The 13105-nt window shown below is 31.5% G+C and overlaps 1 protein-coding gene across 1 annotated transcript in view; it reads right to left on the bottom strand.

The window, feature by feature from the left end:
- The window catches only part of Teh4 (tipE homolog 4 phospholipid transfer protein), an 81072-nt gene extending 67967 nt beyond the window's left edge, over window positions 1-13105 (bottom strand). The window contains exons 1-2 of the mRNA XM_089640577.1: window positions 12935-13105; window positions 8570-8863 (exon numbers count right to left, since the gene is read on the bottom strand). Of these exons, the coding sequence (XP_089496703.1) occupies window positions 8570-8758 (189 nt within the window). The 5' untranslated portion in view covers window positions 8759-8863; window positions 12935-13105. The remainder of the gene's footprint in view (window positions 1-8569; window positions 8864-12934) is intronic.

The raw sequence follows: 13105 nt of genomic DNA on the forward strand, positions 1-13105 counted from the left end.
CATACAAATACAAGATTTCGGGTTCACCCGGGCATGGAAATAAATAATAATTATAAGGCATTCGTCGCCGCCAAGAAACTACATGAGAATATGGTCAACGTCACTTTTTTTCCAATTTAAATCCACTCCTTCTCGGCCAAACCTTTTTAACAATATCCGATATATCGTGGTAAAATATGTAGATTTATATCGTTATATAAATCTAATCTGATATTTTACCACTAATTTAACACTCAAATTATGCTTGTTCTATCGAATAAACGAGTAGTATGATAGTAAGTAGTAGATGCGTATGCAACAAGCGTAGCGTGCTACAAGCAATGTAGTAGCATATCATCTTAAAGTGGTACTACCTACATGAAAAAGCCCTCTGGGCGTTGAATAAATAAACTTGCGTTAAACCCGTTGTTGCGTGTGAAATAGTATGGCGGATACTCCCGACCGATGCGTATGCTACGCGCACAAAACTCGAGTCGCTTGTAAGTATTTCCGTGTACGAATGGCCTTAGTATATTATAAATTAGATTCTTGAGGTAAGCGGTCAAACCATAAGCTCGATTAAAAAAAATGCAAATAAGATTCAATACGAAATCAATGCTGATTTAAGCGTAACGATTAAGAGATGAGGCTTGAACTCGTAGAGCAAAAGGGCGGAAAGGAGTGACAGTAAGTAAATATATTTTTTTCATCAGATCATGTCACCGTTGGGTATGATGTAAGGAGTGTATTTTTAATAAAATAAAGGAGAGATAGTTCTGGGAAGGAAACCTGACCTCCCCAACTTAATCAAAAGAATTACACATTTTGACCAAAGAATTATTTACTATAATAAGATAACTTTGCTACCCACTTTATAGCTTTTCAGATTTGACAAGTAGTGGATTTTTTAGGTTAAAAGTTCATTAAACTTAAATAATGTTATGCATTACGCAGGAATATTTCACATTACCCACGCACCGGAATCTGAAATTAGTGAGTTTTAATCATTTTGATACCAATATTATTGCTTGTCGGATGTGATAAGTATTTGAATTTTTGAAAATTAAAAGTTCATTGAATTTGAATAATGTCACGTATTGCAAGAATATTTCACATTACATAATACACCAACCAACACCTGAAATAAGTATCGAACAATTTCTATCGATTGGATAGGTAGGTACTAGTCTGTGAAGTTTGGTGTTTATTTTTACGCCTGCCAACCGTTTCAACCCCAAAGGCACTATCAGGAGTTTGCAGCCATTAAACGCAGATTGATTATGCCAAAGGGAAGAACGATTGAAAAATAGAGAATCATAAATAAAGTAAAAATTGGCAAAAGTTTCTTTCTACCACGAATTGAAACTAGAAATTTCTAGTGTTTTCTTTCCTTCATAGGTAAAATTGAATTGTATCTAGTTTTCTCAGCGACTCATTTAAAATGTAAGCATGTGCGTGATAGATCAAATTTCAAACATCAATTTGCAGAGTAAGTTATAAGTTTAAAATTTACTCTTAATACTCTTTAATACTCTTAATACTCTAAATACACTTGAAAAATTTTCAATTCTTTTCCGTTTTTATTTTATGTATTTTTATTTTTTGTTTGTTTATTTTATTTCTCCCCTTCATTGAATGTTTTGCATTGCAGTACCCCTGCGTACCTGCTGAAATAAATAATTATTATATTACTATCGCAAAACCATGAAAAGAGATAATAATTGTGGGATTGATTATGTTTTAGTTAAAACGCGCAGACCCTTCGAAAATAACGAATAATGACTTACTTGGCAAGATTAACCATAATAAAATAAAACAAAGAATATTCAAATTTGAAATATAGAATAAAAATAATTTTCTGTTAAAAATAATATATTTTTCTTGAATTTCAGTGTTATTCTTGACGCATAAGTTCATTTTTTGAAAATAACGATTAAAATAATATTCTGTTAAAATATTATATTTTATGCAGGAATTTGATCGCTTCTCTGAATTCTTCTAACCAGTTCCAATTTTGAAAAATGACACTTAAATTCAATCACCGACCCACCACCCCATTTCGCATTTTTGATTTTTATAATATTAAATTAGTAAAATTTTTATAGGTCACTGTATGTGACGGGAATTTCATCAAATGTGTATAAGCCATTCCTTTGACTGCACCCCATTGAACATAAAGAAATACGACATGTCTGATGTGACCTAGATAGTGACCTATGGGGTATTGTGTGACATGGAAATACAAAGAGGGCAAATGGGATCCTTTGGATGTAGGTTAACTAACGTTCTTTCATTTAATTTGTTTTTAAAATGTGCATATTTAGAGGGAATGCATTACTACACGATTACTTACTTAGTTTGTTTTCATAATTTATTGAAATTGTTAGAATTAATTATTATCTGTTAGTTTTAAATTTTGCTCTCAGTTTTTGATACCCCTGAAACACAGTTATTAATTTTATTTCTTGTTTGTCGTTTGTAAAAACAAAGCTTTAAATATCACAATATATTTTAATTCAACTATCAACATGAGCATTGTTTTTTTTTTAATAAGGTATTTTCACAAACTGTGAATACTGTTAAAAATGTGTGAAAGATTTTGAACAATTTATCAAATTTCATAGTTAATTTTCAAGTTCGGTGAAAGTTCCATTAAAGCTCTGTTATCATTTCAGTTTTGTGAAACAACTGACCAATAATGATATAATAACTTGATTAGAACCTTCACAGATATTGAAAATCAACTACACTTTTGATGATTGTCAAATTCTGGGAATCAACCCATCCTTAAAGTTTATGTTTCTAATTCTGATCATTGTATTAAAAATGTGTAATTTTAATATTTTCCTTCATTTTATTGATTTTTTAAAACCGCACATTCTGAAATGGTTCCAACTGGTTACAACGTCATTATGACATGGAAACCGCCACTGGTTGGTAAGACACGAATATACGAATAAAAACGAACATGTCGTGTTGGCAAATCGAAAATGGCACATTTTAAATAGTTCTAGAAAATGTATTCGTCAACCCACAAATAAAATATAAATAATTTATTGTCGTAATTTTTTTCTTTTTTTTCGAGCAAAGACAACAGTGAAAATACCCTATTACCTCCAAGTGCCGTACAATGTTGCCAATTTCTAAAGCAATTTTTTTCCGAAATTATAGTAATAAGAACGATGCTGACTACACTAAACTTAGCAACACTCCATTCAACAGGTTTATTTGGCTTTTCTTACGTATGGACATTGCAGCTATGAACATTGCAGCCATGTCAATGCATATTATTAGTTATAATTAAGACATGTGCAGTATTTTGAAAATTTTCAATTAATTATATGGTCTGTCGTAGTTTTGAATTTTTTTTATTTATTTTTTTATTGATACATTATTTAACAGTATTTCATATCTTAATTCAGTAATGTTGGCCTCACTGGGTTATTTACCCGTGCTGAGGCCCCCATTTTAAAATATACGAATTTATATATTTAAACAAAAAACAACATTAAAATAAAGATAAATTTAAAGTAAAAATAAAGATTAGAAATTAAAATTTAATTTTCACACTAAAATAAAAATATTAAAAGAGAATGGAAATCGGCATTTATAATGATTTATGTGTTTGTGCGTGTTGCGTGTTTTATATATTTTTTTGTGTTGCGTGTATATGTTTTATTCTTTTATGTTATAGAATTTTGAAAATATTGTCTTTTTTGTTCTTTAATCCATTTTTTTATTTTGTGTTTGAAATTATTTTTATTTTCCTCAATTTTTGTTTCGAGTGGAAGACTGTTGAATGCTTTAATAGCGTGGTATTTATGGTGTCTTTGTCCAAAGGTAGTGTTTACCGTCGGAGTTTTTATCATTTTTTTATACGCTTTTCTGACCGGTCTATTAGTGATATTTTGTGTTTGTTGCGGTTTGTTTTTTTGGTCGAAAATGTAGTTTAGTAGAGTTTTAACATATAATTGGCGTATATCAAGTATGTCACAGCTTTTAAATATTTGGTCTGTGTCGGTTAGTTTATGTTTTTTGAGTATTACCTTTAATATCGTTTTCTGTGCGATTTCTATTTGAGCGGTAGCTGCGTTTGTTGCTCCTCCCCAAGCAATTATTCCATATTCTATTATTGATTGGCATAGTGCATAATATATTGTTTTCAATTGTTTTATTTTATATATGTTTCTTATATTTAGGAAAATGTGTATTGTTCTGAGGAGTCTATTTGTGATTTGTTTGATGTGATGTGTCCACCTAAGATTATGGTCAATTACGATTCCTAGATACTATATTTGTTCTGTTTTTTCTAGAGGGGGACAATCGCAGATGTTGGTGTTTATGCATTCGTGTATTTTTATGGTGTTTGTATTGTTTTTTGGCTGTCCTGTGTTGGTTATGCTGTACGTTGTGAAATTTGTTTTCGATATGTTTAGTGTGAGTGTGTTTGAGTTCAACCATTTTTTCACTTGCGTGATTCCTAGATTCGCTATGTTATAAACCTTATTCCAATCCTTAGATTTAAATAGTAAAACTGTGTCGTCTGGGTAACTAATTATTTCTCCATCTATTTCCATGCTGCAAAGTTCATTTATGTAAATTGTGAAAAGAACGGGCCCTAGTATGCTTCCTTGTGGAACTCCGTGTGTAATCGGCAGTGGTTTGCTAGTATAGTTATTAATTTTGACTTGTTGTGTTCTGTCGCTCATGTAACTTTTTAATAGTTGTAGTTCTTTGTCTTTGATACCTATATTTTCTAATTTTTTAAAAAGTGTTTTGTGGCATATTGAATCAAAGGCTTTAGCCAAATCTAGATATATCGCTATGCATTTAAACCCTTGATCTAAGTTGCTATGTATATAATCTATTGTACTTGCTAAAGCTTCTTTTGTGCTTATTTTTTCTCTAGATCCATATTGTTTGTCCGAGATTAATTTGTTTTCTTCCAGGTATTTTATTATTTGGTTTTTAAATAGTCTTTCGTAAATCTTTGATAGAGAGTTTAACAAAGTGATTGGTCTATAGTTAGTTATTTCCATTTTATCTCCGGATTTATACATAGGTATTACCAGTCTATTTTTAAGAGTATTTATATTTTATGATTTAAAAAAAAGTTTTTATTTTTTTTATTTATTGATTAACGTCTTTTTCGGGGCTTTTACATATGAATATTAAGAAATACACATTATTTTCTTAACATAACTGAATTGCTTAATTAACAAAATTTTAAAAGTTTAAAAAATGTGAATTTAAAAATCACGCGACCCAATACTATTGAAAATATTTATTTCAGATTTTATTTATAATTGTGTTAATTGTAACGAGAATCACGTAATCTATAATGATAAAAATAAAAAATGTAAATGTTCGTTTGTTCAAAATCTTAATCTTCAAAAGTTCTTCACCGATTGCTTGGAAATTTTGACCACAACATTGCATTCGAATATGCGTATGTTTTTATATATCTATATTAAATAGATGTTACCTGTGACTGGTAAATTTTTAAAACAGCGCCATCTATTGGACTAACATGTTTTTTTATAAATATAAAAAATACGTAAAAAACGACATTGAATAGACGTGCACGTTTAGCTCTTGTGTTTGTTTTTAGGGTTTCGGTAAAACCCCGAAGTAAGCGTTCAAAGAAGGTTTGCAAGGAAGATATATAAATACGAATATTATAGGGAGCGCGATAATATTAAAAAAACTATAATAATTAAGCGAAAATAGTGAAAATATTTAATAAAACACTACTCGTTTGAAATAGAGCAAAAAAATTATCGTCAAATGCTTTAGTTGCATTTAAAGATACACTGTGATTTTTTCATGTCTATAACATATTAAAAAATAGAAAAAACGTGTTTTTATTTATATTTGGAGTTAACTTTGCGATTATTTTCTATCAAGGAATTTCATGTAATTAACGTTTCGACATAACAAATGTATAGATATTATCTACAATTTTTTTTTTAAACTTAAAGAGTTGACGTGAAACCTGTTATAAATAGGTAGAAATTGGGTATGCGGGGCTTAACTCTCCATTTATGAAGTAGGGGCGTGATGTGCCACTGGGATGGGCCTGGACGAGAGTATTCTAGGGCAATAATAATGAACGTCATCTGAAGCTTCGGCTTTATACTGAAATCTCTTTGTCAAAGCTCTTCCTCGGATTGAAGTCGGCTGGAATGCGAGCTTTACGGTAAGGGGCGCGTCGTTAAAGTATGCAACCGAGCTTTCAGTCTACCAGACTGTAAAACGACAACGAACACCGGATACCAGCTACTGCAGGAAAGGGGCGATATGGCAGTAAAGACGGCGGATGATTTTAATGATATGTGGCGCCACAGACAAGATGTACCTACCTAAACTTAGCTACAGCGGAGGTATTGATTTCTACGTTTATCCATAATGCGTGTCTTGCACTATATTTACATTTGAATTTTCTGTTTTTAAAAGATAATATACTTACTTGTTGAGTTTTCAAATGATTTTGTGGTTGTTGTATAACTGTTGAAAAATGCATAAAATTTATGTAGCGCCATTTTTCGTGTTCCACATCTAGGGTGCTTTTGGATAGTAATATATATTATAATAATTATTCTAATTCCACAAAAAGTATAACTTTTTTGAAAATATTTTCGAGTTTCCTTCAATAGGTAAATAATGTACGAATGCCATCAGTTTACTTTCATTACAAAGCCTTCACCTTTACCATCAGTTTATTTTCACTATAAATCTTTCACATTTTCCATCAGTTTATTTTCATTACAAAGCCTTCACCTTTACCATCAGTTTATTTTCACTATAAATCTTTCACTTTTTCCATCAGTTTATTTTCATTATAAAGCTTTCATTTTTACCATCAGTTAATTTTATCTGCAAAGCCTTCACTATTACCTACAATACATATATACATGGATCGACGACATACCCTGGGTTTGTTAGCAAAATGGGGAATGGTAGAATATCATGAAGCTTTTACTGTGTTTCATTATGTCATTTACAAATATATAAATAAATACACTGTACTTCTTACACTTCTTTATAAATTATTCACTAACAGAACTTCCTCTTCCTTATCTCCTTCACTCTCACCAACCCCTTCATCCTCACAACATACTCCAAAATGGACATGCCGTACCTAATCCCACTGAAGCAGTGGAAGATATTATGTAAGAATGTGAGTTTTTTTTTGTTTTTTTTATCTTTCCTGTCATGTTAATGTCCATTACTTACTGATATGATGATACTATAGCACTTCTTACTTATATTTTCAATGATTGCGCTGACATTAGGATTATATCCATTTAGGACTGGAATGATATCATGTCAGCGTAATCCTTAAAAGTATTAGTAAGAAGTCCTAATATTCTACCACTAAGTAAAGGACATTTAACGTGACAGTATGCATAAAGTATAGTAGTAGTAGAAGAACCTACCAAAATACCTCGAAAACCTAATTCGAATAAGAACGAATGAATGGTTGGTAATTACTGATAATTTGAAGGCAAAATTTATTAGTACGGATGTAGGAGAACTGTCAATATCTTTCTATTAGAACTAATAAAATGTTAGCAACTACTGGTAACGTATCATGAAGACTCTTAAGATATTCGTAATTGTAACGTAAAAAGATTAGTATTATCATATGGACTGTGCCGAAAGTGTGTGCAAGCATGATCATATATCCGTAATTTAATAAAAGATCAACAAAAAATCTCGACAGCCCGCGTCCGAATCTTTATTACTACTCCACTTCATGTAAATTCATTCGTAACAATTGCAATCCCGCTTTTAACCGTATGTACGAATACAAATGTGGGAATTTCTGATAAATTCGCAAATCATTTTTCTCCGTGCACGCCACGACTGGAATTAGGTCATATCCTGAGTGGAAAGTTTTATGACTCGGATATAAACAGCGACGAAGAGGCGTATGAAAGTCACTTCACTCAGTACCTAAGTCAGGTGACAGAAGTCGTGATTAGTCTCTCCAATACGTAACTTGCAAATGACTGGCATACAAACAGCAATAAACAGTTTGAATGCTGGGTGAAGATGTCTGTTGTATCCGAAAGCTGCTTACGAATTACAGCTTCAGATGCATTTGACAATGGACAATAAATAATTTGAACTAAACAAGATTAAAAGGTGTTTACCAGAATTGGTTGATAGTTTGTGTAGGAGAGAACAAGATATAGAAGGAAATCACTTATAACTACATCTCTGCGAAGGAGCATACAACACAACCACAACATAGTGAGTTCCATCGCGATAAGTCGAGGTAATTATCGCTACAACAAAACGATATTATTTATTACGTACCTTCAACATATTTGAATTATTTCTTTTTATTTAAAAACGAGATTGTGTGAATGAAAAACACCAACAACTTCCTTCCAAGGTAGCCCCAATCTTTCTTCTCTCTTCAAAACAATCGCACTCGAATTCGCACAATTTTTCTTGCAATTGTTATGTTCCATAATTCAAATAGTTAACCAGTGAGGTAATGTTTACGGCGAGGTAGGAATTGGATAAATGATATTCCGGTAGAAACCATTCAAAACCAAACAATGACATTAGTACTTACCTCGCACATGACTGGAGTCGGGTCATACCCCGAGTGGAAGGCTCTATGACTGGGGGCATACACGGCTACGGACAGGTACATGAGAGCCACTCCGCTGAGAACCAGGGTCAGCTGACAGAGGCAGATGGCGCCGATGATCCTTCCATCCTGCTCTGGGATCACTCGCGGTTTGTCTTTCTTCTTACCCATTATCGATCACAACTGATATCACTAAAACTTGAATTCGACCTTTTTTTACACTAACTATTTTAAGTGCGATTTTATACTGAGAAGCTACTTAGCGGGTTCAAATTCCTAGTGTATTAAAATAATATTATTAAAAAATAAAAAATAGTTAAATTACCTTTTTTTTTAAAACGCGCTTTTTCATCATGTTGAATAGTTAGATTTGTAAAAAAAAAACGATTAAAAGTTTTTAGTTAAGTAACAGAGTCGATCGGACTGTAACATCCCTAATTCAACTGAATAAAGTGGGAAAGGATAACAGTAATAACAGTATATTTTGAAAGTACCTCACTATTACTACTCACTATCTAATTAATAAAATATAAACATGTTTCGATTCTGAGAGTAGCTTATCTCTGGAACGGGCGCAAATACGTGACTCTATTTCAGTTTAAATTTATTTTAAATGTTTTCAAAATTTAATCAAAATACTGTACATGACAACTACATCGTGAAATAGAGAATATGATTTGTCAACGTTCTTTGTCATGCAAAAATACAGACAGTTTTGTTAGAATTGATCCAAATGCGAATTATACATCCTTTTGAAAGCCTTGTTATGTTGGAAACCGTGGGGGTTCCTTTCGTACATAATTTAAAGCATTCCCTATAGAGTTGAGAAGCTTTTTTACTATTTCCAAGTGAGCAGATAACGCAGTGAGCTTCTTTGGAATGAAAGTTTTTCGTGGAATTTATACGGTCGAAGTAATTTCGCTTCATAACATTTTGATAGCTGTCGCTTCGTGGTTGAGTTATTGATTAAAAAGTATATAAGGCATGGAGATTAAAACAAATCCTTTGTTGTGTGACAATAGGGTAGAGATTAGTACTAAAAGTAATTAGAATTTATTTCGTATAACGTATCGGGACGAAATTACACAGGCATATGATGCGAATGCGAATGGTAGCATAAGTCGTGGACGCCCGAGGAAGACATAGCACGATCAAGTGAATCAGATACTCGAGTCGGGTCATGTCAAGAGTCAGAATTATAATTAATTAATCAGAGTATCTATGAGAAGGTATGAATGTGAATGAGGCAAGAAGTGTGTGCCAAGGCCAAGTTGTTTAGCGGTCCGTCCTCTCTGCCTACCGAAACGGCGTGATGGTTAGTTAGTTAGTGAATTTCACACTATATTTATTACACAGTAATAACATTGCTGTCAGAATTACACTCCGACGGAATTACACACGGACTAATGTAAAAAATCTGTTTTTAATAGGTTTAAATTTAAGATCGTTTAAGTGTGTGCAAAATAAATTTCGTATTAACCCCTCAGGCCTCCGGCATATTTTTTCAGAAGGATAATAATTCCCACTATATCCGAAAACTAGAAACTTTGTTTGAAAGGTGATGAAATATGCTTTCAAGTTTTATTATTAGAAATAAACATAACATTTTTTTTAAATATTAAAATTTTAATGTAATAATTGAAAACAAAAATTAACTAAAAACACACGTATTTTATTAGACAAATATAACACAAACTTTATTGTTACCTCACTTTTATGTCATTTCATAAAAAAAAAAAAAATTATTAAAAATTAATAAAAAAATGCTGTCGCAATCTTTGGTTTCGTATAGGTGTACGTTTTAATTCTTCTGTGATTAATTTCTAGATTTGAATATAAAGCGTGTTCAGATCATAATTGTCACCATGACAGTAAGGGAGACTCTGTGAGACCAAATCAGCTCTTCCGAAAAGCGATAATTTAGCCTGAGGTGTTAAAACACAAAGATTAGATTAAGTTAAGTTGGATTAGGTTTTTTGACGTGTGTAATTAGAGTACTTGTAAATGAAGTGTGTAATTCCAGTTCTTGTAAATGAAGTGTGTAATTCCAGTACTTGTAAATAAAGTTTGTAATTCCAGTACTTGTAAATGAAGTACTTCAAGTATATAGTAAATTCACGTACATAGTAAATTCGTCGGGTAACCTATATACAAAAGTATGAGGTTTATTTTGTATACTAATGAAGTTTTTACGAACATTGTTATTTACTAGCTTCACTCTTTTATTTTTTGTTATTTAACACATTACTTAATGAACAATAAATCCCCATTTATATTCAACGCGCCAGAGCTTAAAAAATTGACTTGACTGACAAGATCGACAGGTTTTGAAAACTAGAAACACAGATTTAATTTTTTTTATGTGATCACGCGCAAGATTCACAACTTCTCCCAACCGTCTGGAGACAGTGATAATATGGCATCGCCAATTGGGGTATGTTGTGAAACTGAAGGAAGTTGAGAGGAAGAGAAGGAGATAGGGAAGAGGAAGGTGGGAAAATACCTGGCTATTCAGATCTGGTCACCAAAAACGGCCAAAAACAGTTTCAAGCAACGTTTCAATTCAGAATGATGGTCATACACCAGGGTGATACTGAGAGTATCTTCCACTCTGGAACGTGCCGCAAACGTGCTATATATTATTTTAAATGATTAAATTGTGAAATAACATAAATTAATCAAATGAAATATATTTGCGCACGTCTGGATTTAAATCCGCGACTTTCAGCTTACTGGTTGAGAGCTTTTCCCCTTTTACCACGGAGGTCGTCAAACTTTCATTATAAATAAGGTTATAACTCGTTTTATTGTAATCTATTTTGATATCAATAAGATTTAAAGTTTTTTAGTTTACTCTCGCATTAGTAATTAATAGTTTCAGTAAATCTGTCGCCACAACAATATTTACTTTGTGAAAAGTTCCATGTTTGTACAACCCAGAGAGAGTTGGAGAATATTGATTTTTCTGAAAGGTAATAATATTTTACAATCTGTTGTTATCTCGTTTTCCTACAAATAATGGTTGTTTAACTTTATGTGTGGGCAATAACCTTAGAAAAATTGGCCATGGAACGAAAAATGATCTCTATTTATTTATTTAAATTTAAATACTGACGGCACAACATGTGGCATTAACATAAATATAAAATTAAAAAGTATAAGGTATATAGTATACAGCATAAAAATAACGATGTATAATGTACGGTATAAAGTGTAAAGTATAAAGTCTAATATAGGTATAAAGTGTTAGTTAAGTTTTATAAAGAATTATATAAAAACGTACGAAAAGTAAGAAAAAAAATTTTAATAATGGAATTATTTACCAACCACGCAAAACATAAATGATTATCAATTATTAACAAGTTCAACCATACCAAACATAAATTATTATCAATTATCAACAAGTCCAAACATGCCAAACATAAATTATTATCAACAAGTCCAACCATGACAAACTTATGATTATCGAAAATCAACAAGTCAAACCACGCCAAAGATAAATGATTATCAATTATCAACAAGTCCAACCATATTGTAACAAGTGTTTAATCCTTATGTAGGCTTCTATTCTTGATTCGTGATAGTCCTTCAGTAATAAAATTAAACAAAGTGTTCATATTTAATATTGCGGACCTTAAATTTACTTAAACCTCATTCTACACTTTTTCTAAAAGATTTTTTAACATTTTATAAAAAATGCGATTAAAATTAGTCGAGTGCCTCACTAAAATAACACTTAAATTGTAAGCTCTGTCATCTTGTAAATTGCACGATCTGAATATTTTTTGTCTACGCGACTTTTTAATATTAAGATTGCAACAATAAAAATTAGACGAGACACCGTATATTTTGCTATACATTTGCCAATCAAACCGAGCGTAAAAAAAGAATGATTTGAGATTTCAGAGTTTGGCAAGGCACTATAGTTTATCATTTATGTACTCCAAGATGAAACGTTTAATCCCATTAATATTTTATTGAAATTGAATAATCTAATAAATTTTCATGATTAGATAATATTCAAACTCAGAAATATACTCCCGTAGATGGCGAAGTACGGAATATGTTTACACTCCGCATGCAACACGTGAAAACAGAACGTAGATTGTGACCTGTTGTTGTTTATTTTTTAGTGTTTTTACGGTACCCACCGACATTCCGATTACATTTTGATAAAGTTAAAGAAACATTAGTTTTTTTTTTTTAATAACGTGAATTTAAAACCCTTTCTATTAAAGTGCTTTAGCAATGCTCTGAATATATAGTATTAAATCAAGATAATTAAAAATATTTTTACTTTATTATGTTTTTTTAAATGTTTTAATTACTGAATTAAAAAAGGATTACGAATAAGAGATGGTGGAGAAGGGATTCCACTAGCGAATTAACGATTTTTTCTCAGTTCCATCGGGGAAACAGTCGATAAATAGTTGGCGTGTGAGTTGTTTTTAATTGGTTATTTAATTAAAATTGTTTGTTTTGCCACAACTTCGATAGTTGGGGTTTGCTCGCGTCCGA

The sequence above is a fragment of the Hesperophylax consimilis genome, chromosome 15, assembly GCF_061612785.1.
Source record: "Hesperophylax consimilis isolate HC1 chromosome 15, BYU_Hcon_1.0, whole genome shotgun sequence".
Classification (NCBI taxonomy): Eukaryota; Metazoa; Arthropoda; class Insecta; order Trichoptera; family Limnephilidae; genus Hesperophylax; species Hesperophylax consimilis.